Source organism: Fulvia fulva, chromosome 2, assembly GCF_020509005.1.
Source record: "Fulvia fulva chromosome 2, complete sequence".
Classification (NCBI taxonomy): domain Eukaryota; kingdom Fungi; phylum Ascomycota; class Dothideomycetes; order Mycosphaerellales; family Mycosphaerellaceae; genus Fulvia; species Fulvia fulva.
In genome coordinates, this window is record NC_063013.1 from 476,570 (window position 1) to 502,180 (window position 25,611).

The following is a 25,611-nucleotide window of genomic DNA, read 5'->3' on the forward strand; positions in this document are numbered from 1 at the left end:
GTTGCAACAGAGGAGATCTCGTGGTAGATCTGGCCGAAGGAGGGATGCCATTCAGGGATCTATGCTGGTGCTGACTTTCCAAGGATGCGTCTGGAAGGATCCCGATGTGGAGGACGGCTCCGGCCGTATCGCTCTCGTGTTCTGGCTCGTGCGAGAGTGCTTGCAGGCCACATTTGTGGGATAGCTGATGGTGGACACCAGAAGACCCCCGTATTGTGGGCAAGAGTAAGAGTTGTGAAAGGTGTTGAAGTGTGCGCATACTCGGGCAGGAGAGGACGGCCAGATCCACGCCGAGATATTCTCGATCCACTACATCCCAGCCTTCTTCCCGTCTGCCTCCTCCACCATGATCACAGTCTACGAGAAGATGGACGTCCCAGTCGTCATGCCAAACAATCCCCAAGCAGCAACCAGTCCAGTACTAATCCCACGAAACGCGACCGACCCGTCCGCGCCTTCCTTCGACATGACGTACGCATCGACGACCGCCACGTACCCCATGCTCGCAAGCACGATATCAACAGCCTTGTACTGTCCAACGAGGTAGCATCCCCATACCGCGAGACCAATCGTCGTGACTCGAGCCGACTGGATCATGTTGAGTACGCCAGCTTCTCTGGACTTTGCGATGCAAGGGGTGAAGCCGAACTTGAGTAAAGAGCGTGCTGGGCCGACCACAAATGGGAAGTACCAGCCGTTGAATACGATCATGCTGGCGAGTAGGAGAGGTGGTGTGTGGCGCCATGGGTCGAAGTTGGCGAATGCTCCAAAAGCCATCTGGCGGGTGTTGTGACTTTGTTGTTGTTAATTGGTCTTGTTGTGAGCGACGAGAAGGCAGGACTTTGACCTCTAGGACAGCTGTGGAAGGGATGTCAATTTTTGAAGTGAATGTCCTTACTGTCAAGGGAAAGGTAAGGGCCCTCAGCTGACTGGTTTGAACTGACACCGAATCCAGCTGCCCAGCAATCCTTCAGCAGCCCACGCCAAGGAGGAGGATCTTCCTTCACTGTCTTCGGGATTCACGTTGTATAATAAGTCTTCAAACGTAGGCGATCGCATCATTTAAGTGCCTTTCTGGTACAAGGCATAGATCTACTGGGCGATCGGAACCGACACACTCTATTCCTCGACACAAACATCCTAAACATCACTTTCGACTCTCCTACCATCCCATCAATCCCTTCGCAAACGCTGGACAACTCTCATGCTCATCCCATAAACAGCACTTGCTCACATCTTCATCGTACGGACACACCAACTCAGTCCTTGTAAGGAGCAATACATCCGCCACAAATAGGACCAAAGTAATCCCTGCCAGTATCACCGTCCACTTCGTAACCTTACTCTGATAGTCCCTCTGAGTCGCGCCTGGCGCTGGGTCGAACTTCAAGAACAGATACCAGTATATCCATACGGTGACAGGACAGAGAAAGAGCCAATGGGTGATGTTGATTTGCCAGAGAGCTGGAGGCTGGTTTGTCTCTTTGAATGGACCGGTCTTGTCGAGAGCTGCGGCGAGGAGGTGGTGATTGATCAGCTTCTGGATGAAGTGCACCGAGACAGTAAGGAGTGCGTTGCAGAGGACGGAGCATACCAGGATGGGCCAAGTGGTGATGGGACGGAGCGTGAATTGCTGTTGGTTCTGCATCTTGTGTTAGTGGGGGCTGTCAAGAGTGTGAAGTCGCCCCGAGCATTGTAGGAATTTGTAGATGAATGTGTTTGTCCTGTAGTATTTGCCGTCCTGGGCCTGAAAGCTGATGGAAGGCAACGAACTTTCTACGCTCATTGATACACTTGTTTGAGCGCATGGGGCTTGCCGAGCAGCCCCTGCACAATCCTCGTCATGACTGCCATCGAGTAAGTCCGAACTGTGACATTAAATCCATACTAACCGGTTAACGACGATCTACAACTGCTCTTCGAACCTGGTGCCACGATAAGATGTCGTGCTCCTTACCCTTGCCGGAAAGGTAACAGGGCCATTAGAGAACTTCACAATACAACCTTCCCCACGACCACCACTGCCACTTCCATCACTTTGTCTATCCCTAGAGATAACGCCCCTAATACCAACACTCTCCATTTCCTCTTCCTCCTCCCCAACCGCCTCCTCAGCATCCCAAAACAGCTCACTCATACTACTGAACTCCACACTCACATCTTCCAGCTCCCTCTCCATCTCCCGATCTAGTCAAACCTCCCTTGCACTCTCCACACTCGTCCTCTCCACCTCCCTACTCGTCCTCCTCCTCCTCTTAAACGGGCTCCGTCTCGGCTCTTTCTCCACAACCACGACCCTTTCCCTCCTATCACCTCTGAACAAAAGCAAAGCCACAGCGGCAGCCATGAAGAACACAAAGACTCCAATAATGGCCAGTGCGAAAGTCCCCACATAGATTCGGCACGTACTGCTCCTTCTAAAAAGCCCAGCACCAACCCCGTTAATCCCCGCACCAAAGGGATTACTGCGGAAACGGTCGAAGTCGCCACAACCATGTCTCGCCGAGCGTGTCAAGATCGCAATGGCAATCATAACCACCACGAACAAAATATCGAACAGGAACGCCAGGATGGCAAAGAACCCGATCCCCGCAAGGCAGCAAGTGAGCAGCATCGCGATAGACGTGTATAGCGTTGCAATGGCCGACATCCCAATGATGGCGTAGTTGCGTTTGTGTGCTGGGAAGTAATCTTCAAAGTCGCCGCCGAAGCCGCCGAAGCCACCGTTGTTGCGGCCACCTCCGTTGAAGTTGTCGTTGAAGTCGTTGTAGTCGTTGTGGAAGCGGGCGAGGAACTACACGAGCAGGTCAGTCATGTGGATGCGGGTAGAGCTGTCGGAGAGGAGGGTTTTACCCAAGCTGTCGCGGCCATGATATAGACGGAGCAGATGAAGGCCAAAAAGTACAATGTCGTGGCTACCAGGCGCAAGAGGCCACCTTTGATGAGGCCCATGATTGGTCGTCTTCTTCGTCTTCGTCTTCAACTATGAATCGTTCGTGAGCTTGTCCTAAGCCGTTGCTGGAAAGCGACTACACTGCAACGCCAAGCTATTGTGACTGGCTCGTTGACAAGTAACTCCAGAAAATGAAAGGTGGCAGGAGGCGTCCAAAGCTCGCAAGAGTTCAAGGAGGTACTTAACATCCCACACCTTGTCTCCTCACGATGGCCTCGTCTTACCATCGTCCACCCGCAGGACAACATGTCCGTCGGCGCCAAGGTCCGTGCATGAGCCGTGAAGTCCGTAAACCTACCTGTAGAGTTGCTGTCTATGTTTCAGAACTGTTCGCGAATGGGACGAGCAGCTGAGCACGAATTCCTCTGCAGCAATGAAGTCAAAGTTGCATAGGATGCAGTGTATACGCGGCCAACGTGGTATGGTATGCGACGTCTGTCGTACCCCACATTCACATGCAGCACGTGCAAGGATGTCCTGGCCTTGCATGTGAAGCTTCTCCGCTTGCCGAGAACATCAGATTCCGGGCTTTGGAGCAACCGCACGTCGCACGAAATAATTGAGCGGCATATCAGTCGTAGCGGTGTTGCTGTGTTGTGGGAAACAGTTGTGTGGAAGTGTCGTGCTGGTCGTTGTCACGACTGCCTACCCTACCAACGCCGCCTTCTCACCAGGATACTTACCCTGCGGTCCATCAAGATGCGCATCAAGAACAGCAGAGACACCGCTCTGCACAGCAGCAACAGCTTGCATCAGCTTAACCTGCAGCTCTTGCGCAGTGCCAGCATGATCGGCCCAGCATTTCCCGCCACTCGCAGCCTGAGCACAATCCGTTAGCTCACGTTTGAAAGATCCATGCGCCAGGCGCTTCCAAGGTCAACTCACCCTCGCAATGCCCGGGTAGTCTGGCGTAGGCGCAAACGATATATTCAGCTCCTCATTCGACACTTTCGATCCTTCACCATGCGGATGCACGAGCTCCAAGCTCTTCCTCGGCGCATTCCAGCCTTTGTTGTTCAGGACGATTGTGAGGACGGGGATGTTGTATCGTTGTGCGATCCAGTATACCGAACCTGGGACCGAGAAGAGGTAGGTGCCATCGCCTACAATCTGGCAGACGAATTTGCCTGCGAAACTGTTAGCAATGCTCACATACCGTCGAACGCCTGCGTTGCAATCACCTTGGTTAGTCCCACCATTCTCAAAATCCGTCGCCAACTTAATCCCCAACGCACCTCCTCCACTCCACCCCAGTCCTCCACCACCACAATTAATCCAGGTCCCCGGTATCGTAGCCTGCACCTGATCCGCCACAAACGCAGCATTTGTCACAGCTTCCACCGCCCAAATCGTATCCTTTGGACAAGCTTTCCGGACCTCCGAGATGAGGTACGAACAGCCGAAGTATCCCTCCTCACTGACATGTACGGTAGAAGCAATCGTGGCGAGCCGTTGCTGGTGTTTCTGCTGAAGAGCCGACCATCTGTCTTGGAAGGCTGGCGATCGGAGGTTCTCGGTCATGTTTTGCTTGACGTATGCTGTGATTTGCAGGAGGGCTGTTTCGGCGTCGACGCGGTATCTATAGAGGAGGATGTGTTAGCTGTGGTGCTCGCGCAGACGGTTGGGTGAAGTCAATCGCTTTCTGGCGCCACGTCTCTAGCCAGGTCCAACCAGTCAACTGCCCAGGAGAACTCACCTTGCGATAGCATATATATAATGCACCGGCATCTGCTGCTTCAACGCATCCACATCAATCTGAAAGATCAACGTATCCTTCCTCGGCTTACACTGCGTCGGGATCCAAGGCACATCACAATCCAACACAAGAATCACATCCGCCGTCTTGATACTCTCATCAACCCCATACCTCAACCCCAGCCACGCAGGATGATCCGCGGGGAAGCACATATCACTCCCACCCGTATCCAGCACTCTCAGCCCCTTCACCGTCGTCGCGAGGTCCACCAGCGCTTTCACAGCATTATGATTCCTCCCAGAATACCCCGTGATCACCAGTGGCTCTGCCGCACTCATCAACGCCTCGCTGACCAACCTCAGCTGTTTGATACTCAGCCCGCCGAGCTCAGCAGGTGTCCAGAACTCCTGCTGAATTTCGTAGGGTTCGATTTCTTCTTCCATAGCTTCGCGCGCGCCGCAGAGATACACGGGACCTCTGGGCTCACTCGTTGCGAAGCTGAGAGCGCGGTTGACGAGCTGTTTTACGTTCTTGCCTCTCTTGATCTCCCCCGTATATCTACAATACTGACTCACAATCGCCTTCTGATCCGGCACATCCTGAATCCAATGAATATACTCCGTCCGACTCCCTCTATACTCCCCCTCAATCGTATACGGACTCAAGCCGGCAAATATTAGCACCGGCGCCCTTCCACAACTCGCATTGTGGACCGCAGCACCGAGACCTTGCGTTCCGACGTCCACGTGGACGAGGACGCATTGAGGTTTGTTGGTCAGGCGGGCGTACCCGTCGGCCATGGACATGGCGACCATTTCGTTGGGACATGTTATGATTCGGGGGAAGTGGCCGCGCTTTTCGTTTCGGCCTTTGACGATGGCTTCGATGATGGAGGGGTGGTCGCTGCCGAGGTTTACGAAGACGTGGGTTACGCCGGCGGCCCAGAGGGCTTCGAAGAAGGCGAAGGAGGCGGTGTACATCGTCGAGTCGTGGTTCTGAAGCTATGATATGAGGCTCTGCTCTCGAAGCTGTTTCTTTGACGCCCCGCCGTCTGGTGATGGCTGTCCTGCTGTGTTATGCTGAGGATAATGATAAGGAATGATGTGAGATCAAGAGATGGCAGGATCAATGGATGCTCGCTTCCTTACTGATCATGTCTTGATTCTCGGTTGGCATTGACTCGATGAGATGTGCCCCTCATGATAGGCCGTTTCCCCTGCATTGAACGGTATTGATTCCGCGAGTCAGCGAGGTCGGTGTCGAGTGGGAGAACAAGGGCAGGAGAGTGGGACGGGATGGTGATTCTGAAGAGGATGTGGCGATGCGAAAGTGCTGTGGTGAAGAAGGAAGGAGGAACAAGGCTGGCCGATGAGAAGTTGTTGTGCAACGATCTTGGGTGAGGCCAAGTAGTTTTGATGGTGCCTGCCACTAAATATTGAAGGAGCCAACTCAAGGGGTTGAGATGCCGTGTGCATGTAGTATGGCGTCGTAGACAGCAAGAAGGCAAGCGAGTGTGTGTTGGCATGATGTTGTCACCTGAGTCTGGCTGCGTTCCAAACGACAGCGACTGTGTCACTGTGAGGTACAAAGAAACACTGTGTCACATGCAAGAGTGACACGTAGTGGGTCGCGGGCATTTCGCATTTCCGCTAGACCCTGATCTCGCCCAACACGCAACATACGACTCGACCATTGACATTGACATTGACAACACCGTGAATTGTGGCCGCTCACCAAGCAGAGGCAGAAGCAGAAGCCCTCACCCACCCTCCCAACACTCTTCCCACCACATCCGACCCCGCTACCACGCGACAACGAGGATTCAGCATGGACAAGTTCAAGTCGTGGACCAGCACCGTCTCCAACAGCATCACACCCTTCGCGACCCAGTCGCAGCAATGGATCAAGGAGCGCACCGGCAATGCGACCGAGAAGACCGAACTGCCGCACGACTACGTTGAGCTCGAAACGCGCATCGATGCGCTGAAGCAGACACACTCCAAGCTGCTTGCTGCAACCAGCCAGTATGCCAACGAGGCTTACGACTACCCACCAAATGTCCGCGAGAGCTTCCAGGACTTGGGCAGGAGTATCAGCGATAAGGTAGGAAATGATTGTGAAATGAGACATGTCGCGTGACCTAACGCTATACCACAGGTGAACCTCCTCTCCAAGGCCAGCAACGCCAGCGAGGCCCAAGCAGCCTTCACCGCACCACCCTCCGCCAAGCCACAGCCAAAGACCTTCGCCCACGCCATCGCTCGCGCCTGCCTCTCCGGCTCGCAGACCATCTCCACCGCCACACCCCAAGGCTCCACCGAGCCCGACCCACTCGCACAAGGTCTCGAGAAGCTCGCCATCTCCTCCGAGAAAGTCGGCGAGGCACGTCTCGATCAAGATGAGAAGATCCAGGGCAAGTTCCTGGCGGGCTGGAGCACAACTCTCAACCAGAGCATCAAGTCCGCAGACAAAGCCCGCACCGCCGTCCAGAACGCCCGTCTCCAACTCGATGCCGCCAAGTCCAAGGCTGCGGCCGGCGGTAAGCATGAGGAGAGCTACACCGAGCAGCAGCGTCGCGCCATCGAGCAGGCGGAAGATCAATTCGTTGAGAAGGTCGATGAGGCTACAAGCATTATGAGGAATGTCCTGGACACACCCGAGCCAATGAGGAATTTGGTAGAGTTGGCCAAGGCACAAGCTGAGTACCACATGCGATCTGCAGAGATCTTGGAGGATGTTGCGAAGCAGCTCGAGGAAATCCAAGTGGAGCAGGAAACTGAGTATAGGAAGGCGCGTGATGGACAAGAGGTTTCTCGATGAGTGGAATGGATATGCTGATTGTTGGACAGAGGCTGGTCGATAACCATGCTATGGAGTTCGAGACGCAAGGATGAGCTTGATGCGGCGTCTGGCGCCACACACGGATGGAATGAATGGATGGTATGTCTCCTCGTGTGTGAGATAGGTATGTAGTACTGTATTTCCCTAAGCCGACGTTTTTGTGCCAGCGATACTACCTTGCGCTCGCTCTGGTATATTACCGTCGGGAAGCTCCTTGATGTTGCTGTCGCGGATGATGTTACGCGAGCTTTGCAGACCGCCTTTGTGTTCAACATACCACTTTATGGAGATACAGCGCAGCCAATGCTTGAAAGACACCATCAACATACGTGGCACGGAATTCTTGAGGCTGACGCTGGTGCAACTATCAGCGGCAGGCGACCTTTTCTACGTCAATACCACCGGAGAGCTTTTGAAATTCTGGCACTATCGAATGCCGATGCCACACGATCCGTCAATGATCTCGTCACTCCTGCTGCGCAACAGCTTATGATCTTCTCAAGGACGCCCTGCACATGTTTGCTGCAACATACGCAGCTCGCCGCCGAACGCGCCCCGGTCTCCTTGGACCACTTTCTTGTCTCCCGCTTGAGCACAGAATCAACCGGACTCATGGCAAGAGGACGCCCATGTCAGCCTCAAGGCATCACACGATGGCGATTGAAAGTGTACGACGAGTCATCAGCTTCGGAAAGTGAGCACATTTCCGAGAAGAGCTGTTCCAACGCTTGACATCATCGTTTCGCCATCCAACTACTCCAATGACAAAACCCTCCTACAACGATCCAGCGACACGCATCCCATCCTCAGTCCCTCTATCCCAGCCATTAAACGCTCCTGGGTCCTTCCGAGCCAGCGCCTTGACCTCCCTAACGTACACCACCCGATTATGCTCGACTGTAAAAAGGCCAGTAGAAATACCATCAAGCATTCTGTCCACAAGGCGACATGGATTGGCCCAATTCTTGGAGTCGACGAGACCGTCAACGGCAGTCTGAACATCGTAAGCCTCTCTTGGCAGAGTCAAAAGGACAGGATCCCTCCTCCTGGCGCCACCTTTCATGAATGCAGGGTCGTCGATCAGAGCTTGGCTGTACTTGATGAAGTCCGACTTCAGGATCTGCTTGACTGTCTGGTTGCGAGAGGGATTGTTGCTGTGGTAAAGGGGAGACTGTGATGCCGTATCTTGCTTGTGCTACCGGGCACAGTACGGTTCGACAGATGCCGAAGCGGTGAAATACTCCCATGTCCCTTATTAGGTCGTAAAATACCGCCGTGTCGCTTTATAGTAAAGACATACCGCTATGTCCTTATATTATGTTAAGAAAGTACTCTTATAGCCCTTGTTATATTTAAAAGTACTACTATAATATACCGGTCGCTAATTACCTCTATTAATTACGGTACTAGTATTTAACCTACCTACTTGATATAGTAGAGTAGGTTAAATACTAGTACCGTGCCTAAGGTCTATAGCTCTACGATATCCGATATATAGTAGGTCGCCTACGAGTAGGGTTATTTAGTAAACTATAAGTCGTATAAGATTAAGTAGGTTAATCGGACGACGAGAGTAGGTTAATAAGACGATATGCGGCTAGAAGAGTTTATTCGAGTAGAGATAGAAAGATAGACATATCCTAAAGCTGAATATAATCCTTACCCTTATAGCGGTACTAGACGTACTAATTTAAGGCGTCGATACGGACGCTATTAGTAGTACTATTACGGGTAAATAACGTATATACTAGAGTTTTATATAGTATACGATTAAGTTAGATACGGAAGAAAGGAGAATTTAGTCGGAGGCTACGATAAAATCGTCGGGCCCTAGTCGGGCGCTAACGCGTACCGGGTCTAAGATAGAGTATAGGCTTAGCCTAGTACTTTATACTAAGAGGACTTACCCTTTATATTACGCCCCCTCCCTTCTTACCTCGGATACCGCGTATTTATACTAGCTCTACTATCGTAATCTAAGTATATATATAGGTAATAGCCTATTATTATTATTAAAACTTAAGGCTACGTACGCTAAGAATTAGGTAACTAATTAGTTACCTATAGCCTCTTTAAGAGCAATACTTATCTATTCTAGATAGATATATGTAATATATACTCTGCTTTTGAAACACCCTATATAAGCCCGTATAATAACTTCCTATAACGTACTTTACTACTAAGCGGGCTATACTACCGAGCGGGCTACTTTTGCTAAGAACTATACCACTTCTATAGATATAGCTATATAACTACTATTATAGCATATATTGTCTTTAAACGAGGCCAAACTGACCTTAGCTATCTAGGCCACAAAACGCGACGCGATAATTACGAATCGACTTGCTATAAAGGTATACGACGCGTCTCGAACTATACTAGGGTATCGATTAAATAGACGACCTCCTCGGGGTGACTACGAGCCTAATTCGAAGAAGCTTATAGAGCTAGAAGAGAGGGTGATACTTAAGTATATACTAGAGCTAGATCTTAGAGGTTTCCCGCTATTAAAGGCTAGTATACGAGTAATAGCTGATTTATTACTATAAGAGAAGGGTCTTAAGCCCGCTAGTCTTAATTAGACAGACAGGTTTATTAGGCGGCATCGTAAGCTAAAGGTTCGTATAATACGTAGATACGATCGTTAGCGAGCCCTAATAGAAGATCTAGACGTTATCGAGAAGTAGTTCTTACTTATAGGTAATATAAAGGAGAAGTATAGTATCCTTAACTAGGACACCTATAACTTCGACGAGACAGAGTTTATGATAGGTGTTATTACGTCTTAGAGCGTCGTTACGGGTTTAGAAAGGCGTAGTAGAAAGAGGAAGGTCGTTTAATAGGGTAATAGAGAATAGGTAATAGTGATTAAGACTATCTATATATATAACGTTCTTATCTGTTAAGAATATGCAGGTCATAGGGTCAACATTAGGTGCTTAGGGGGATTAGTAATCAGGGCTTGCTAGTCAAGTCCTGAGTACAGCTGTCCCTCCTGAAACACCTATACTAACACCGGCGATACTGTATGTAGATACACGCTATCCCATTGGGTCCTTCTTCGTCTTTCGTGTGATCCGCCGTCTTCCACTGCTGCGCAACTCGTACCTGTTTAACAGGTTATGAGCCCGGGTTAGCAACTCGGTGTTTCACCCTCGACAAAGTCGTATTAGAGTTATTCCTCTTCAGAACAAAAGGAAGGCAGACTGGAGGCCGCACCCGCCTTGCACAGGAAGCTACAGCCGTGCTGTAGGTGTATATAAGACGTGAAAGAGCCTAGTGAGGCACTGTCAGACTCCGAGTCAGGGAGCCTGTGCTAATACCTCAGACAAGTGGGCGAGCTTACTGAGAAGAGTCGCTCTCCGGACATCGCGTTCGCATCGACTAACTGTTCATTCTGAGAGAGCCGCAGTGTCTCAGAAACCCCCTCTGCTGAGAGAGTTACGCTACAGTGTCTCAGCACCAACACTATCCTTACGACCGACTTTCCTCGCTTTCTAGTGGACAGCCATTCTCTCCACCATCAACCTCGCGTTCGGTTCACCTCCTATCGATCCAATCGCGTACGACCGAATACATCCTTTTACCTGAGGGCAGCCAACCTGTCCCTCAACTTACAAAAATGGAGAACGAGACTGGGTTCACAAGAAAGAGAGCAGCACCTCTTCTGACAAGAGAGAACCACGAAACATGGTTCAAGCTGATGAGAATACACCTAGTATCAAAGCAGGTTGACTGGGTCCTCGAAGACATCATTACGGACATTCCCGCTGCAACCCCATCTATAGCGACACCCTCTGCATCATCGGAGTCATCCCTTCCTTTAGATCAAGCGATAAGGAAGGCATCGTACAGACGGCACAATGCAACGGCCCTATATGAGATGTACATCTGTCGACAGACAGATGATCAAGAGATGACATACGAGATCCGGCATGCGAAGGAGTTGTGGGAATGGGCTGAAGCCAAACATAAGAGAAGACTTCTGGCTACTGGAAGAAGTTTGCTTCAGCAATACACCAATTTCGTGATGACAGAGTACCAGTCAATAGATGACGCCTGGCAGGAGCTCAGCTCAATTGCAAGGAGGGCTGTTTCAATCTCGCCTCAGTTCTAAGGCATCAAGACTGAGGACAGAAAGATCCAGCAACTCTTAGCAGCTCTGCCAGACTCATTTGGCTCAATTCGCGATGCAGTTGATGCCCAGGTGAATCTCTCACCACAAGACATTCTTGCAATTCTTAGGGAGAAGCAAGAATCAATGATTCATCAAGGGACAGCCATGTTCGCTAAGAAGGGTTTCTAGGGCAAGCTCACGTGCCATCTCTGCAATAGTGACCATTTTATGAGCAAGTGCCCACACCTTTCTGCAGCTCAGCAGGCTGTTAGGAACAAGGACAAACTAGCTAGGGTTACCTACCCTGCTAAGAGACAACCGTCACCACCTCGTAGGAGGTCATCATCACCAAACCTTCGTGATGTCCTCAAGGTGATGACGGACCTTGCAAAGCAGATGAAGGAGAGCCGCAAGCCAAAGGCCTCCTCTAGTAAGAAGCCTGCAAGGGCCCGTGCGACCCAGGAAGACGCATCAGACTCTGAGATACCATCAGAAGATGATGATGTTGATGAGGTTGCCCATTCCACTGTGGAAGCCAAGGGCAAGTACCCCTCGTCCGAGTGGTTGCTTGACTCTTGTGCTTCATCACATATGACTGACCAAGATTCACTATTCAGGACACTGAAGCCTCTTCAAAAGAGGAAGTGGATCAAGGTTGGGGGTGGCTATCTACAAGCTACACATATAGGAAGTGCAGTAATGGGTGGTCCTTCTGGAAAGCAAATTGTCTTAGAAAATGTCTTGTTTGTTCCTGGCCTTGGAGTTAGTCTTGTTTCTTGGAATCAGTTCAGCCAACAATTTGCTGTCCAACCACCCAGTTTCACCCTTAAATCCCTTTCTGGAAAACCTGTTGTCCAGACAAAGCTGAGAGGGGGTGTTCCATTCATTCAAAGTGTTTCAGAGCAGCTTGAAGCTATGCCTCAAGCATATGCCTCTCTACAGGAGCATGACTTGGATCTGTCTAAGTTAGGTACACATTTTGAGTGTGAATTGGAACAGGCTATGACTGCCACTGAGTCCCAGGACCAGTGGGAGCTATAGCATAGAAGATGTGCACACCTTAGCAAGGGACTGCTAAGAAACCTGCATAGAGTCACTGACAAGAAAGATCCCATTCCTGTTCCTTCTGAACACCAGAACTGCAAGGTCTGCTCCCTTGCAAACATGAGGAAGTTCAAAGGACCTGCCACAGAGAGGAAAGGAGAGAGGCTGGCCCTCATCTCTATTGACATCTGTGGGCCTTTTCAAGGGGCAGTCTCAAGACTTGGCTTCAAGTACTGGCTTGAGATTGTAGACAACTTCTTGAGGAAGAAGTGGGTAATCCCTTTGAAGGCTAGGAGTGATGCTCCTACAGCTCTAAAGGAATGGAAGGTTCAGGTAGAGAACAGCTCAAGGGGTTTTCTATCTGCAATCCGTAGTGATGGTGCAAGGGAAATTCTTTCCTTGCTAAAACAGTGGGAGAAGGAGTTTGGCATTCAGATGGACACAACTGATGCCTACAACTCACTTCAGAATGGACCTGTGGAAAGGTCAATCCAAGCCTCTAAGAATACAGTGAGAGCTATGCTTGAGGACTCGGGTATGCCAGTTGAATTCCGGCTAGAGGCCCTTATTGCTCAAACTGTGGTCAGAAACAGACTTCCAAATGGACCAATAATAGATGGTACTACTCTTTTACCAGAAGAAGCCTTCACTGGCCAGGTACCATCAGTTGACCATTTGAGAGTCTAGGGATGTAAAGCAGTGGTCTATGTAGACCCGAGATCCTAACCTCAAGGCTTGAGAAGTAATAAGCTCATAAATAGGGGTAAAGAAGTTGTCTTTGTTGGCTATGTGGAAAACACCACAAAGCAATGGCTCTTCTAGGAGCCTGACATGAAAGCCATCAAAACACACGAGCAAGTTGACTGGTTTGAGAATGAGAAGGGGGGTGATATGGATCTTGGCATCACCTTCACAAACCAGTCAAGCAGAGCCCCAAAGAGAAACCCCGTTGGAAGACCTCCTGCTCAGGTCTCTAGTTCATCAATGCAGCCATAGCAGCTCCAGGCAAAGCCTCTGTTTATGCAACTTCCCTAACCTCCAAAAGACATTGGAGAGTACCAGAAGATTGGAGTAGAGGGGACTCCAAGAAAAGAAAAGGAAGAGGGACTTGTTCAGGAGGATCAACCTCAACAGCCACCTCAGCTTGCAGGCAACAAGAGGTCAAGGGGGGATGGAGATGATAGCTCTGCTGAGCATGAAGCTAAGCATCATAGGGCATTGATTGCTTAGATGTTTCATCTTGATCCAACTATAAGCTAGGTTGAGGAAGTCCTGAATGATGTAGAGGGACATGCATTTGCTGCTGTTGGGCAGGCCATAGCCTGCCAGCAGGAAGTGCCAATCCCAAAGTCCTATAGAGAGGCAGTAGGAGACCCCAATTGGGGACACATGTGGAAAGAGGCAATCCAGAGGGAACTCATTGCCTTAGGAAGCAACAACACCCTAGAGCCAGTAGTGCTACCAAAGGGCGCAAACCTGGTTACCTCAAAGTGGGTTTTTGATGTGAAAAGGATGATTAGTGGTACTATTGGAAAGTTCAAGGCATGACTGGTTGCAAGAGGGTTTTCACAGAAATATAGTGTTGACTTTGAAGAGACCTTTGCACCTACTGTTAGGCATAATACCCTTAGGGTCTTCATGGCTATAGTATGTAAGAGAGATCTTGAGATGCACTAGGTGGATGTGAACAATGCTTTCACTGAAAGCAGCCTTCTTGAAGACATCTACATGATCCCACCCCTAGGTGTTGAAATTCCACCAAATATGGTCTTCAAGGTCCTTAGAAGCCTGTATAGACTGAAGCAAGCAGCTAGAGATTGGAACAAGCTCTGTGTTGCCAAGCTAGAACAGATTGGATCCACCTAGTCCCAGGTGGATCCATGCCTACTCATCTACAGAGGAAGAGACCTCATAGTCCTCACCTATGTGGATGACATCCCCATTGCAGCTCCAAAGCTGTCAGATGTTCAGTGGTTTAAGGCTGAGCTTGGAAAAGTGTTTAAGATTAAAGATCTTGGTGAACCTACGAAGATCCTTGGAATGAGGATTACAAGAGACAGGTCCCAAGGCACTATAAAGCTTGATCAAGGACACTACATCCAAACTAACCTTGCCAAGATGGGCATCTCTCCAGAGAAGGCCACACCCACACTCTCACCTATAGACAGCTATGAGGATCTGAGACCTTCAGCTACTATGGATGAGAGGTGCAACAAACAGGAGTACTAGGGTTGCAATGGTACCTGGATGTGGCCAATGACAATAACAAAGCCAGACCTTGCTTTCCCCCTTGGAAGAATCAGCTCATATGTTGCTGACCCTCCAAAGCAACATCTTAGAGCTTTGAAGAAACTCTCCAGGTATCTGAGATCATACCCGGACCTGGGCTTGATGTACAGAAGAGGAGGAGGTATTCTCCAGGGATACTCAGATTCTGGTTATGCCATGGACAAGGAAGACAGAGTCTCAATCCTTAGACATATGTGGTTCCTTTGTGGATCACCTGTGTCCTGGATGAGTAGGAAGCAGAAGTCTGTTGCCACATCAACAATAGAGGCTGAGTTCATGGCCATGAATGCAGCAGCCAAGCAGTCACAGTTTCTTGCTGCAGTCCTTAGGGAGATGAGGTGTCCTGACCTGGTTAGAGAGTGTTCATTCCAACCTAGGATCAAGGCAAGCAGTACTGTTGATGAGCTGAGACCCGTGGAGCTTATGGGTGACAACCAAGCAGCTTTGACCTTTGTCAAAGATGCCCATGTCTATGACAGGTCAAAGCATATTGATGTTGCATACCACTATGTCAGGAATCTCTCGTGGTAAAGGAAGATTGCAGTGGATTACTGCCACATAAAGGACATAGTTACCGATGGGCTGGCTAAGCCCCTCAATGGCCAGCAGTTTCAAAACTTTGTAAGGTAGCTCCAGCTTGTATAAGGGATTGTTTGAGACCTTCTGACCTGAGTGGGAGTGTTGAGAATATGCAGGTCATAGGGCCAACATTAGGTACTTAGGGGGATTAGTGATCAGGGCTTGCCAGTCAAGTCCTAAGTACAGCTGTCCCTCCTGAAACACCTACACTAACACCGGCGATACTGTATGTAGATACACGCTATCCTATTGGGTCCTTCTTCGTCTTTCGTATAATCCGCCGTCTTCTACTACTACGTAACTCGTACCTGTTTAACATTATCCGAACATACCGCCGGCTTAGCGCTTAGCTTTATATTTAGAGTTTTCTTAGGTAGCTTTCCTATATCTTAGATTCATACTCGCTAAGGTTCTTATATCTAGTAACTTCCCTTCCTTTTAGCCTTTCTATTAGGTTAATTTAGCCTATAAGTGAATCTCCTAAGCTATAAGTCTCTAACTTACGCCTTAGTTAGACCTTAGTACTAAAGCTAAGCGAGGTAACCTTACTAACCTTATCTCAGCTCCTATAAACGGGGCGGACTACTTAAACCTTTAGTATAGAGGACACTAACTAATACCCTAATCAAGGCGGTTATTACCTACCGGATTAGTAAGGTTTCGCTACTTATCTAGTCGGAGAGGGCCTAGCCTATAGTCGCGCCCTAGGCAATAACTACGCGGCTTAGCCTACTAGCCTAAACGACACCTTTAGGGCTACTTAGGCTATACCCCTAGCTACTCGGTCGTACCGCCGCCCTAACCGCGATAGCGACGCGGAGATAGATAGGGCGGACTACCTAGACGAAGATAACTTCGGCCTATATAACGAGCTAGCTAGTAGAGGTAAGGCGCCTAGGATAGGAGATCCCCCTATTCTAAAGTCTAACGCTTAGAACGACGAGTGCCTTAACTAGATATCGTCTATTAGAGCCTAGATTAGCCTAAATAAGAAATGGATTGTTAAACGACGCCTTTCCGACCTAGAGAAACTAGAGCTTGTTAGTAGCTTCGTCGGTAGCGACTTTAACTAGTTATAGTTTGACGCTATCGAAGAAACGCGCCTAAAGCCCCCTTATCTTAAGTACGGCGATTTCGACGACATAATTACGTAGATCTCTAACTTTATAGTCGACCTAGACTATTAGGAGTAGATCTAGCGTAAGTAGGAGACTACCCGTTAAACTAGGAGTATTAGGACCTTTATTAGGTCGCTTAGGCTAACTAGGAGCCGTATAACTCCCCTACTAGATGACTTTACCTACCTACGTAAGTTTTTAGCCGGCCTAAAGCCCGATATACTAGCTAAACTAGACAATCGTAACTTCCGAGCGACTAGTACGAATATCCGCGTCTACTTCTAGCAGGCTATTATAGCCGACTAGCGACTCTATCTTAGCCGCGGAAGAGACTAGAAGCTAGCCGTAATAATGTTAGCCGTCAAGAAGTTTGTAGACGGGGACACTAAAGCCTTTATAGCTCTCCGGAGCGACTTAGGTAGCTCGGCGCGCGGTAGAGGCCGCGGTAGAGGCCGCGGCGGACGTAGACGCGGGCGAGGTAATCGTAGAGGCCCCTCCGGGAGCTTAGACGAATGCTATAACTGTAGTAAGATAGGCTACTTTGCGCGCGACTACTCTAAGCTAAAAAATAGAGTCTAAGACGTCTTAATCGAGGTAGACGTACTTAGGATTATTAGACGCCTCTATACCCCTACCTAGAGAATCCTACTAGGATAGGACGACCCTAGCTACTAAGGGTAGGGCTTAGTAGATACAAGTAGAAGAGGATAGAGCATTGTCTTTATCTAAAGAACCCGAGTCGGAGACTAAAGAGGAGGTCGACTATACGGTAGAGAGGCTAATAGCGATAGGTAGAGGGCTCTTTACTATCGCCGCCCGCTTAGGACCTAGTTAGGTTCGGGCTAAGGGGACCCTAGACTACGTAGCCTCTAAAGTATACCTCTTAGCCCGAAAATCGAAGTAACTCCCCCGATCGCTTTTTAGGGACTTACCGCTAGTAAGGATCGTCCTCCTAAACGGTAAGGAGATCATTTCTACTTAGGGTGTCCTTCTACTATATTAGATTAGTACCTAGTAGGACATAGTCCCCGCTAGAGTTATCGATATAGAAGGATTTGACCTTATCCTAGGCCTTAAGTAGTTCTAGGAAGTCAACCCTAACGTAAACTAGTAGTCTAGCTCTACTAGACTACGGGACCGGCGTAGCCGGTACTATACGATCAGGTCGTACTCTAAGGTATTCGACCTAAAGGACGACGAAGGCGAGCTAGAAATGTTTAACTCTATATATTTAGTAGACTTCGCTATACGACACGAAGGACCCTAGCTCTTCTACTCGCTTAGGCGACTCCCCGATAATACCCTAGTTAATATCGACTTCGAGGAGCACGGCTTAGTTCAGGTATACGAACGCCTTATAGCTATAGTAGGGGATCTAGACGACGAGTCTTAGCTACCGTAGGTAGGTGACTAGGTCTTCTAGACGTTAGTTGATCTCTTCCTAGAGATCTAGAGAGCTTAGCTCCCGGCTAGACTTTTACGGAAGAGAGCTTTCGACTATACTATCCCTACTAGTAACGCTCGACCTATTAACTAGCCCGTATACCGTCTAAACCCGGGTCAGCTTCGAGAACAGGCTCGCTAGATCTAGATACTCCTTAATCGTAGACTAATTAAGGTCTCGTCCTTACCCTAGGGATCCCTAGTCCTCTTTGTCCCTAAGCTAGACGGCTAGTAGCGTATATATATCGACTATCGCGCCCTAAACGCCGTAACTACTAAAAACGGCTTCCCCCTCCTACGTATCTAGGAGTGCCTAGATACGGTCGCGAAGGCTAAATACTTTAGTAAACTAGACCTAGTCTTAGGGTACTAGTAGCTACTAATCGACTTAGCCGACACGTATAAGACTACGTTTAATACTAGGGATAGGAAGTACGACTTCCTCGTTATACCCTTTAGGCTAATAAACGCCATAGCCTCATTTTAGTCTATAATAAACGAGATCCTAAGAGATCTACTTTAGAAGAAGGTCGTCGTATACCTCGACGACATCCTAGTCTTCTTAGACTCTAAGGAATAGCACGAAAAAGACCTAAAGGAGGTCTTCGACCGCCTAAAAAAAGCTAAACTGTTCTACTCCCCTAAGAAGTACGATATTAGAGTCAAGTTAGTTACCTTCTACGGGTATTAGATCGAGAAGAACTCGATTAGGCCACTATAAGACAAGATCGACGCGATTAATAGTTAGCCTACGCCTACTAATATATAGTAGATTAGGTAGTTCCTTAGCCTCGTAGGCTACTACTGCCGCTTTATTAAGGGCTTCGCGAAACTCGTAGTACCTCTCTTAGATCTTCTTAAGGAAAGCGACGAGTCCCTTAGGCGGAAAAAGCGTCGCCTAGTACGATAGAACGCCTAGTACGTATACGCTTTTAAGAGCCTAAAGCTTACGCTAACCTTAGGGCCTATACTAATCCCGCCTAACCCTAAGAAGCCCTTTACGATTAAGACTAATATATCTAAATAGGCTATAGGCGCTGCTCTCTATTAAATAGGAGCTAATAACCAGCTACACCCTATAGCCTCCTCTAGAAGGAAGCTTTAGGGAGCCGAGCTGAATTACCTAGTTTACGAAAAGGAGGGCCTAGTAATTAAGGAAGCCCTCTAAACCTAGGACAACTACGTAGAAAATAGCTATACAGTTACGATCCTAATCGATTACTAGTCGCTTAGGTACCTTAATAGTACTAAGGGCTAGAGCAAGAGGATCGTACGATAGGCTAAAGAGTTTTAGTAATATAACTTAGACATTAGGTATCGTAAGGGAGAAGAGGCGATCGTTCCTAATACGCTCTCCCGTCGGCCTAACTTTATCGGAGAAGGACCTACTAACCTAGCTTAGCCGGTTAAGCAACTCGTAGCTATAAGATTCAAAGCTAACGAAACCGACTTGTTCCCTAAACTAATAAGGCAGTTCAAGTTAACGGGATAGATACTAACTTACGGTCCCTACCTCGAGAGCTTAATTAAGGTACGAGAAGAGAAATTCGAGCTACTCCTACCGATCGACGAGTCTAAGGAACCTAGATTAGGCTTTATTATTCTAGACGATAAGGGAATAGCGCCTTTCCTCGTACTAACCTAGCGTCTTGATCTAGTAAACTACGTATACTAGCGATACGGACACTTTACGGCGCCCGGGCTAATAGATTAGCTCGAGATAAGAGCCTAGTAGCCTAGTATAAGAAAGGACGTACAAAAGTTTATCGAATCCTGCCCTAGATACTAGCTAACGTAGAAAAAGAAGCCTAATAAGCCTAAAATACGCGAGCCGCGGTTTTACTAGGTTAACGATAAGCTTAGGCCCTTCGAGAGATAGGCAATTAATGTCGTAGGGCCTTTACCGAAGAGTGTACTAGGGAACGAGTACATTATTACGGCGATAGATTACGCTACGGGTTAGCTAGTCGCTTAGGCCGTTCCGCGTACGGATACTAAAGCGACTATAGTATTCCTATACGAGAGAATCTATTAGGACTACGGGCTACCCCGCGAGCTCCTCTTAGATAATAGTAAGAACTTCCTAAGTAGGGTTATAAGCTACCTAATAAAGTAGTTTAAGGCTAATTATCGTCTAGTATCCCTATATTATCCTATAACGAATAGGAAGGTAGAAAACCTAAACGGTATACTAGGATCGATACTAACGAAGCTATATATCGGTAACGATATTAGGCTATAGGATACCTTCCTACCTAAAGCGATCTACTATACTAGATGCCGCTAGTATATAATAATCTACCTTAGCCCCTTCTACCTTATATATAGCTAATACCTACGAATCCTAGAGGACAAGAACGAGCTACGAGCTAAGAATGTCTTAGTTAACGACTATAGGAAGCTGTTACGGTTCGAGATTCTAAGGAATTATAGCCACTCATTTTACGGGAGAATCCGAAACTAATTAGCTTAGAGACCTTAGTAACTAAGCGCTTAGTCTAATTAGTATGCTTAGTAATTAGTCTAATTAGTATACTTAGTGATTAGTCTAGTTAGTATACTTAGTGATTAGTCTAATTAGTTGATTAGTTACGCTAAGATATAGCACTATATAGACGACGCTTCTTTACGAGTAGATAGGAGCCTTGTGCTCAACTTATTTTAAGTATATACTATATACTGTTTAGGACCACTACCTTCTTAACGAGTTAGAGACATCACTATAAAGATCTAAGCCCGGTTAGGATAACGTATAGCGGTTCCTAATAACTTTAAGCACTACTACTAGGGCCCTTTATATATATTAGGGAGAGACGCTACCCGGAGTCCGTTACGACAATAGCTATAGTCAACTAGTATTACAGAACGAATGAGCGAAATGTCGATTACTAGAAGCGGAAAACGATTAATACCCTCTATAAGCTCGAACAGTATATACGAGTATACTAAGGCACCTAAGGTGTTACTACCGGAGACGTTCGATAGGATATAAGGGAAGCTAGAGGCTTTTTAGCTATAGGTTCAGCTATACCTCTACTTTAACGCCTAACAGTTTAATAGCGAGGCCTCTAAGGTCTTATACGCCGTATCCTTCCTAAGGGGTAGGGAAGCCCGGGGGTTTAGACTATACCTTAAAGACTAGCTTAATAACTAGGACGAAGGAGACGACCCGAAGATAGAAACCCGGAAGATATTTACCGACTACGATAAGTTTAAGATCAAACTGAATGATCTCTACGGGATACCTAATAAAGAGGTTTATACCGACCGATATATCTAATAACTCCGATAAAACACCTTAGTCGTAGTCTATACCTCTAAGCTCTAAGGATATACCGCCGACCTCGAATAGAACGACGTAGCGTTTAGGTCCTAGTTCTACCTAGGCTTAAAAGACAACGTTAAAGCCGAATTATCTCGAAACTCTAGCCTTACTAGCTTGGCCGTAATAGCTAAGGCTATAAAGGAAATCGACGAGAGACTCTAGGAGCTAAAGTACGACCGATTTGTATAACCTAGATTTTAGAGACCCGCGAGAAGCGGAAGAGGGGGCTTTAAGGCCAGAAGTCATAACCCTAATTATAGAGAGCCGATAGAGCTCGACGCTACGGAAAGGCGCGGACGGAGTAAGTAGTTAACAAGAGATCTAACTTGCTATATATATAGAAAGAAAGGCCACTATACTAAAGACTATCCGAAGAAGAATATTGTTAGCCGCGAGTTTAACGCTATAGATCGGGCAACGACGACGTACGGGGAATACGAGAACTTCTTCTCGAAATCTACTTAGTAGAAACGACCTGACGATAAGGCATCAAATAGCGGCTTCTTAATTTGATGACCTAGAAAAACAGAAGTTAATAATAGTAACGGATAAAAGACTACTAGAATAACGACTTACGACGATAAGGCTAGAGGAGGCGCGACCTAAGGAAAGGAAGGATCGTATAGCTAGTTCTAATCCTAGACCGATATCTACTAAGGATCGAACTCCTTAGACGACGGCGCGGTCTCCACCCTAGTAGACTCCTTTACTTCTTCCTCTTCCGCCGCCTCGAGATCTTCGAGCTCCTTCGCTACGGCGTCGTCGGCCTTACCGGACGCGAGGCGAAGCTATTTACGAAGACGGATCTTCTTCGCCTTTTAGCGAATAATACGCTAAGCGAGCTCGGCCTACTAATAGAGAAGCTCTACCTCCTTCTCCTCCGTACGCTCGAGATCTCGCTAAAGGCTATTACGAATGTCGCGAAACCTCGTCTACTCGGGTACGGATAGGGTTACGTCGCAATTAGAATAACCCTTCCTTATACACTCCGAGCATTTTCCGACCGGGGCGAGACGACATATTTTAGGCGCTACTCGGTAGTAGCGACCCGAGCGGACCGATAGTAATAGTAGGGGGCTATCTTAATACCGGATCGTTATATATCGATAGCGAGAGCTTGTCGACGAAGAGAACTTTTAGAAGAAATAGAAGAAGGAGACATTACGATGCCTAGGTAAACAATAAAGAACAGCGGGCTTATATAAGAAGTTCCGGGACGGAACTAAGCTAGAAGGGGGATAGTGTTACGGTTCGAGATTCTAAGGAATCATAGCTACTTATTTTGCGGGAGAATCCGAAACTAATTAGCTTAGAGACCTTAGTAACTAAGCGCTTAGTCTGATTAGTATACTTAGTGATCAGTCTAATTAGTATACTTAGTGATTAGTCTAGTCAGTATACTTAGTGATCAGTCTAATTAGTTGATTAGTTACGCTAAGACATAGTACTATATAGACGACGCTTCTTTACGAGTAGATAGGAGCCTCGTACTCAACTCATTTTAAGTATATACTATATACTATTTAGGACTACTACCTTCTTAACGAGTCAGAGACATCACTATAAAGATCTAAGCCCGGTTAGGATAACGTATAGCGGTTCCTAATAGAAGCGTATCGTCCGCGTCCGCTATACGCGTTAGCTTATAAATAAAAGACTACTTTCTCGAGCTTAGACTAGGAACCTAATAAGTCTAAAGTTACTTCCGCCGGAGGTATAGCTAAGGCGTAAAGTCGGAGAATAGGTCTTACTAATAAACCTAGATCCGCGTAAGCTAGAACCTAAGTACTTTAGACCCTATAAGATCCGTAAAGTAAGCTTCCTAGGGACGTATACACTATAGACCCCTACGGGTAGGATTCTAAGGCATCTCGTCTATAGAAACAGGCTTTTATTAGCCGTATATAAGGATCTAGCTAAATTCTAGTATCGGTATCTAGCTAGGAGACTTCTAGATAGGTCCGATATTTCAGAAGATAAGCTAGAACTTAAGGAAGTTCTAGGCACTAGTTAAGACACGAGTCTTAATCTAAAGGACCTTTTAACTATACCGGAGGCTAAGTAGTTAAGGAAATAAGTTAAACTCTAGACTACGAAAGAACGTAGATAGCCTTACGTAGGAGCGCGAGGGTTCTTAGTAGGGGAGGAAGGTTAAAGAAGAGAAGCTAACTTACTAGAGTAAGTTTAGCGAGACCTAAGAGTTACGAAGAATACTTAGAGGAAAAGAAGCGAGTAAAAGACTTTAGCTAAAGTACTTAGGTCTTAAAGGCGATCTTATTAGATTAAGTTAAGAAGAGTAGGCGAGGAGAAAGATTAGGCATATTCCCTATTACTCGAGAAGGACACTTAGGAAGATCGTTAGCCTCTATAACAAGAAAGTCCTTAGGAAGCTATTCCTACCCTAGCTAAACCCGCTAAGGTCCCGTAGGAGATGCCGGTTAGGGAGATTAAAGTATTTAGCTCGACGCTCTATCCCTAGGCCGACGAAAAAGAGTTAGCTCTACCTTAGAGAATATTACTTAGATCAAGCGTAGCGGACGAAGTTATAGCCGAACCTAAAGCGGCTAATAGCCTTTTAGATATAGATATACCGGACTTAGTAGACCCGGAGGTTAGATAAGCTAACCTATTATAGTAGCTACTTTAAGAAGCCGAGGTAGTAGCTAAGACCGCTCGCCTAAAGGGACTAAGGTATCGGATAACGAAGAAGAAACTATAGTAGTAAGCCTAGTTACCGAAGCGGCGCTAAGGGAGTCAGGTCGTAAGAATTATTAATTAGGGTTATTAGTCTATAGTACTCTTAAGTTAGGCTACTCGGCTACCTATCGCTCGTATAAAATAAGAACGTAGTACTAAATTATAAAGTAGCCTCGGGCTTATTATTATCTAGGCTCTTAGAGCCTTACTTCTAACCTAGGAACCGGAAATTACTAGGTACTACCTCTAGATCCTCTCTATTATCATCCTCTATTATTAGTATAGGCAAACGAGCTAAGGAGCTAGATAGAACTATAGCCCCTCTCGGCCTCTTAGTAATCGAGCCGAATCGTAAAGTACGTCTAGTCGCGATTAACTGCCTAAACCGCTTAGCTACTAGAAGAACGGGAGGACTAGCTATACGACCGTAGACCGTAGGCGAGGTTACGACCGCCTCGCCCTTACCCTTAGAGTCTTCTAGGAGAGGCGTCTATACCGGAATCTCGCGGAGCTACCTAACGTAGTCGGAGGTATCGCTTAGACCCTCCTACGGCTCGTTACGGTCTAGGGTATAGCGCGGCGATATCTACCGAGGGCTACGCCGAGTCCTAGGAGCCGACTTCTTCTTAGCTAAGGCCGCGGGCTTCTTACTAGCTAAAGACACGGGCTTCTTACTAGGAGGCTTCCTAGGTACCTTAGGTATACTAGCGGACTTACTAGGCTTAGTTAGTAATACGAACAAGCCGTCGTCCTCCTTATCTAAGGTGTTCTCCTCCTAGCTAGGTCTATTCGTATTAGTCTCGGCGTTCTCGCGAATAAAGGCGTAGACGTAAGCTAAGTTAGCCTTTAACGCGGCCTTTAGGCGGCTAGCGGCGTCGCGGGTAGTATAAGGCTTACAACTAACCTAGAAGACTAGACTATATATAGCTAGGGTCGGGGCGTTAATCTAAGCTAGATTACGATACTTAAACTTAGTATTCTAGAACTAACTAGACTCCGTAACCTAAGTAATATCGTAGGCCTAGGGAAGATTAGAGAAGTTAGCTACCTTACTAGGGGTAACTAGGCGCTTAGAGTCCTTTGACCGGGAAGACCGCTTAGTATAGCTAAACTTAGTATAAGACCGGCTACGGTCGTAGGTAGAGTACTTACTAGTCTAGAAATAATTAGTATAGCCGCCGCGCTCGATAAAGGTAAAGTCGCCTATAGTATTAGGCTTAGGATCCTCCTAGTCGTATTTCTCTAGCTTACTACTCGGTAGGCTAAGTTACTAGTACTTAGTAAAGGTTCCTAGCGGACGCTCGGCATCGCCCTTAGAACGGCAGCTTTATACGTATCGCGTAGATCTAGAGCGGCCGCTATAGTAGCTAAAGACAATCGCCGCTAGCCTAGTTTATACGGTATACGGTCTAAAAGCGATAGGCTGCCTTAGAATACCGCCCTTAGGGACCTCTTCGAAGACGTCGAAGTCGGAGTCTAACGCGGCTACTAGCTTTAGAACGCCGCTTA

General features: G+C 47.5%; 5 protein-coding genes across 5 annotated transcripts; 1 reads left to right on the plus strand and 4 right to left on the minus strand.

Annotated features, from left to right (window-relative positions):
* Window positions 1–357: 357 nt before the first annotated feature.
* On the minus strand, window positions 358–777 carry CLAFUR5_02470 (uncharacterized protein; the record flags this gene model as incomplete). The annotated part of the gene is made up of 1 exon (XM_047901618.1): window positions 358–777. The coding sequence occupies one exon, from the start codon at window positions 775–777 to the stop codon at window positions 358–360; it is 420 nt and encodes a 139-aa protein (XP_047757972.1).
* Window positions 778–1,162: 385 nt separating this feature from the next.
* CLAFUR5_02471 (uncharacterized protein) lies at window positions 1,163–1,648 on the minus strand (the record flags this gene model as incomplete). Its single annotated transcript, XM_047901619.1, has 1 exon — window positions 1,163–1,648. One exon carries the CDS (start codon window positions 1,646–1,648, stop codon window positions 1,163–1,165), a length of 486 nt encoding a protein of 161 aa, XP_047757971.1.
* Window positions 1,649–2,191: 543 nt separating this feature from the next.
* On the minus strand, window positions 2,192–2,952 carry CLAFUR5_02472 (uncharacterized protein; the record flags this gene model as incomplete). The annotated part of the gene is made up of 2 exons (XM_047901620.1): window positions 2,192–2,794; window positions 2,854–2,952. The coding sequence occupies 2 exons, from the start codon at window positions 2,950–2,952 to the stop codon at window positions 2,192–2,194; spliced, it is 702 nt and encodes a 233-aa protein (XP_047757974.1).
* Window positions 2,953–3,598: 646 nt separating this feature from the next.
* Window positions 3,599–5,629, minus strand: CLAFUR5_02473 (Benzoylformate decarboxylase; the record flags this gene model as incomplete). The annotated part of the gene is made up of 3 exons (XM_047901621.1): window positions 3,599–3,772; window positions 3,839–4,532; window positions 4,650–5,629. The coding sequence occupies 3 exons, from the start codon at window positions 5,627–5,629 to the stop codon at window positions 3,599–3,601; spliced, it is 1,848 nt and encodes a 615-aa protein (XP_047757973.1).
* Window positions 5,630–6,476: 847 nt separating this feature from the next.
* Window positions 6,477–7,469, plus strand: CLAFUR5_02474 (uncharacterized protein; the record flags this gene model as incomplete). Its single annotated transcript, XM_047901622.1, has 2 exons — window positions 6,477–6,752; window positions 6,807–7,469. The coding sequence occupies 2 exons, from the start codon at window positions 6,477–6,479 to the stop codon at window positions 7,467–7,469; spliced, it is 939 nt and encodes a 312-aa protein (XP_047757976.1).
* Window positions 7,470–25,611: the final 18,142 nt, after the last annotated feature.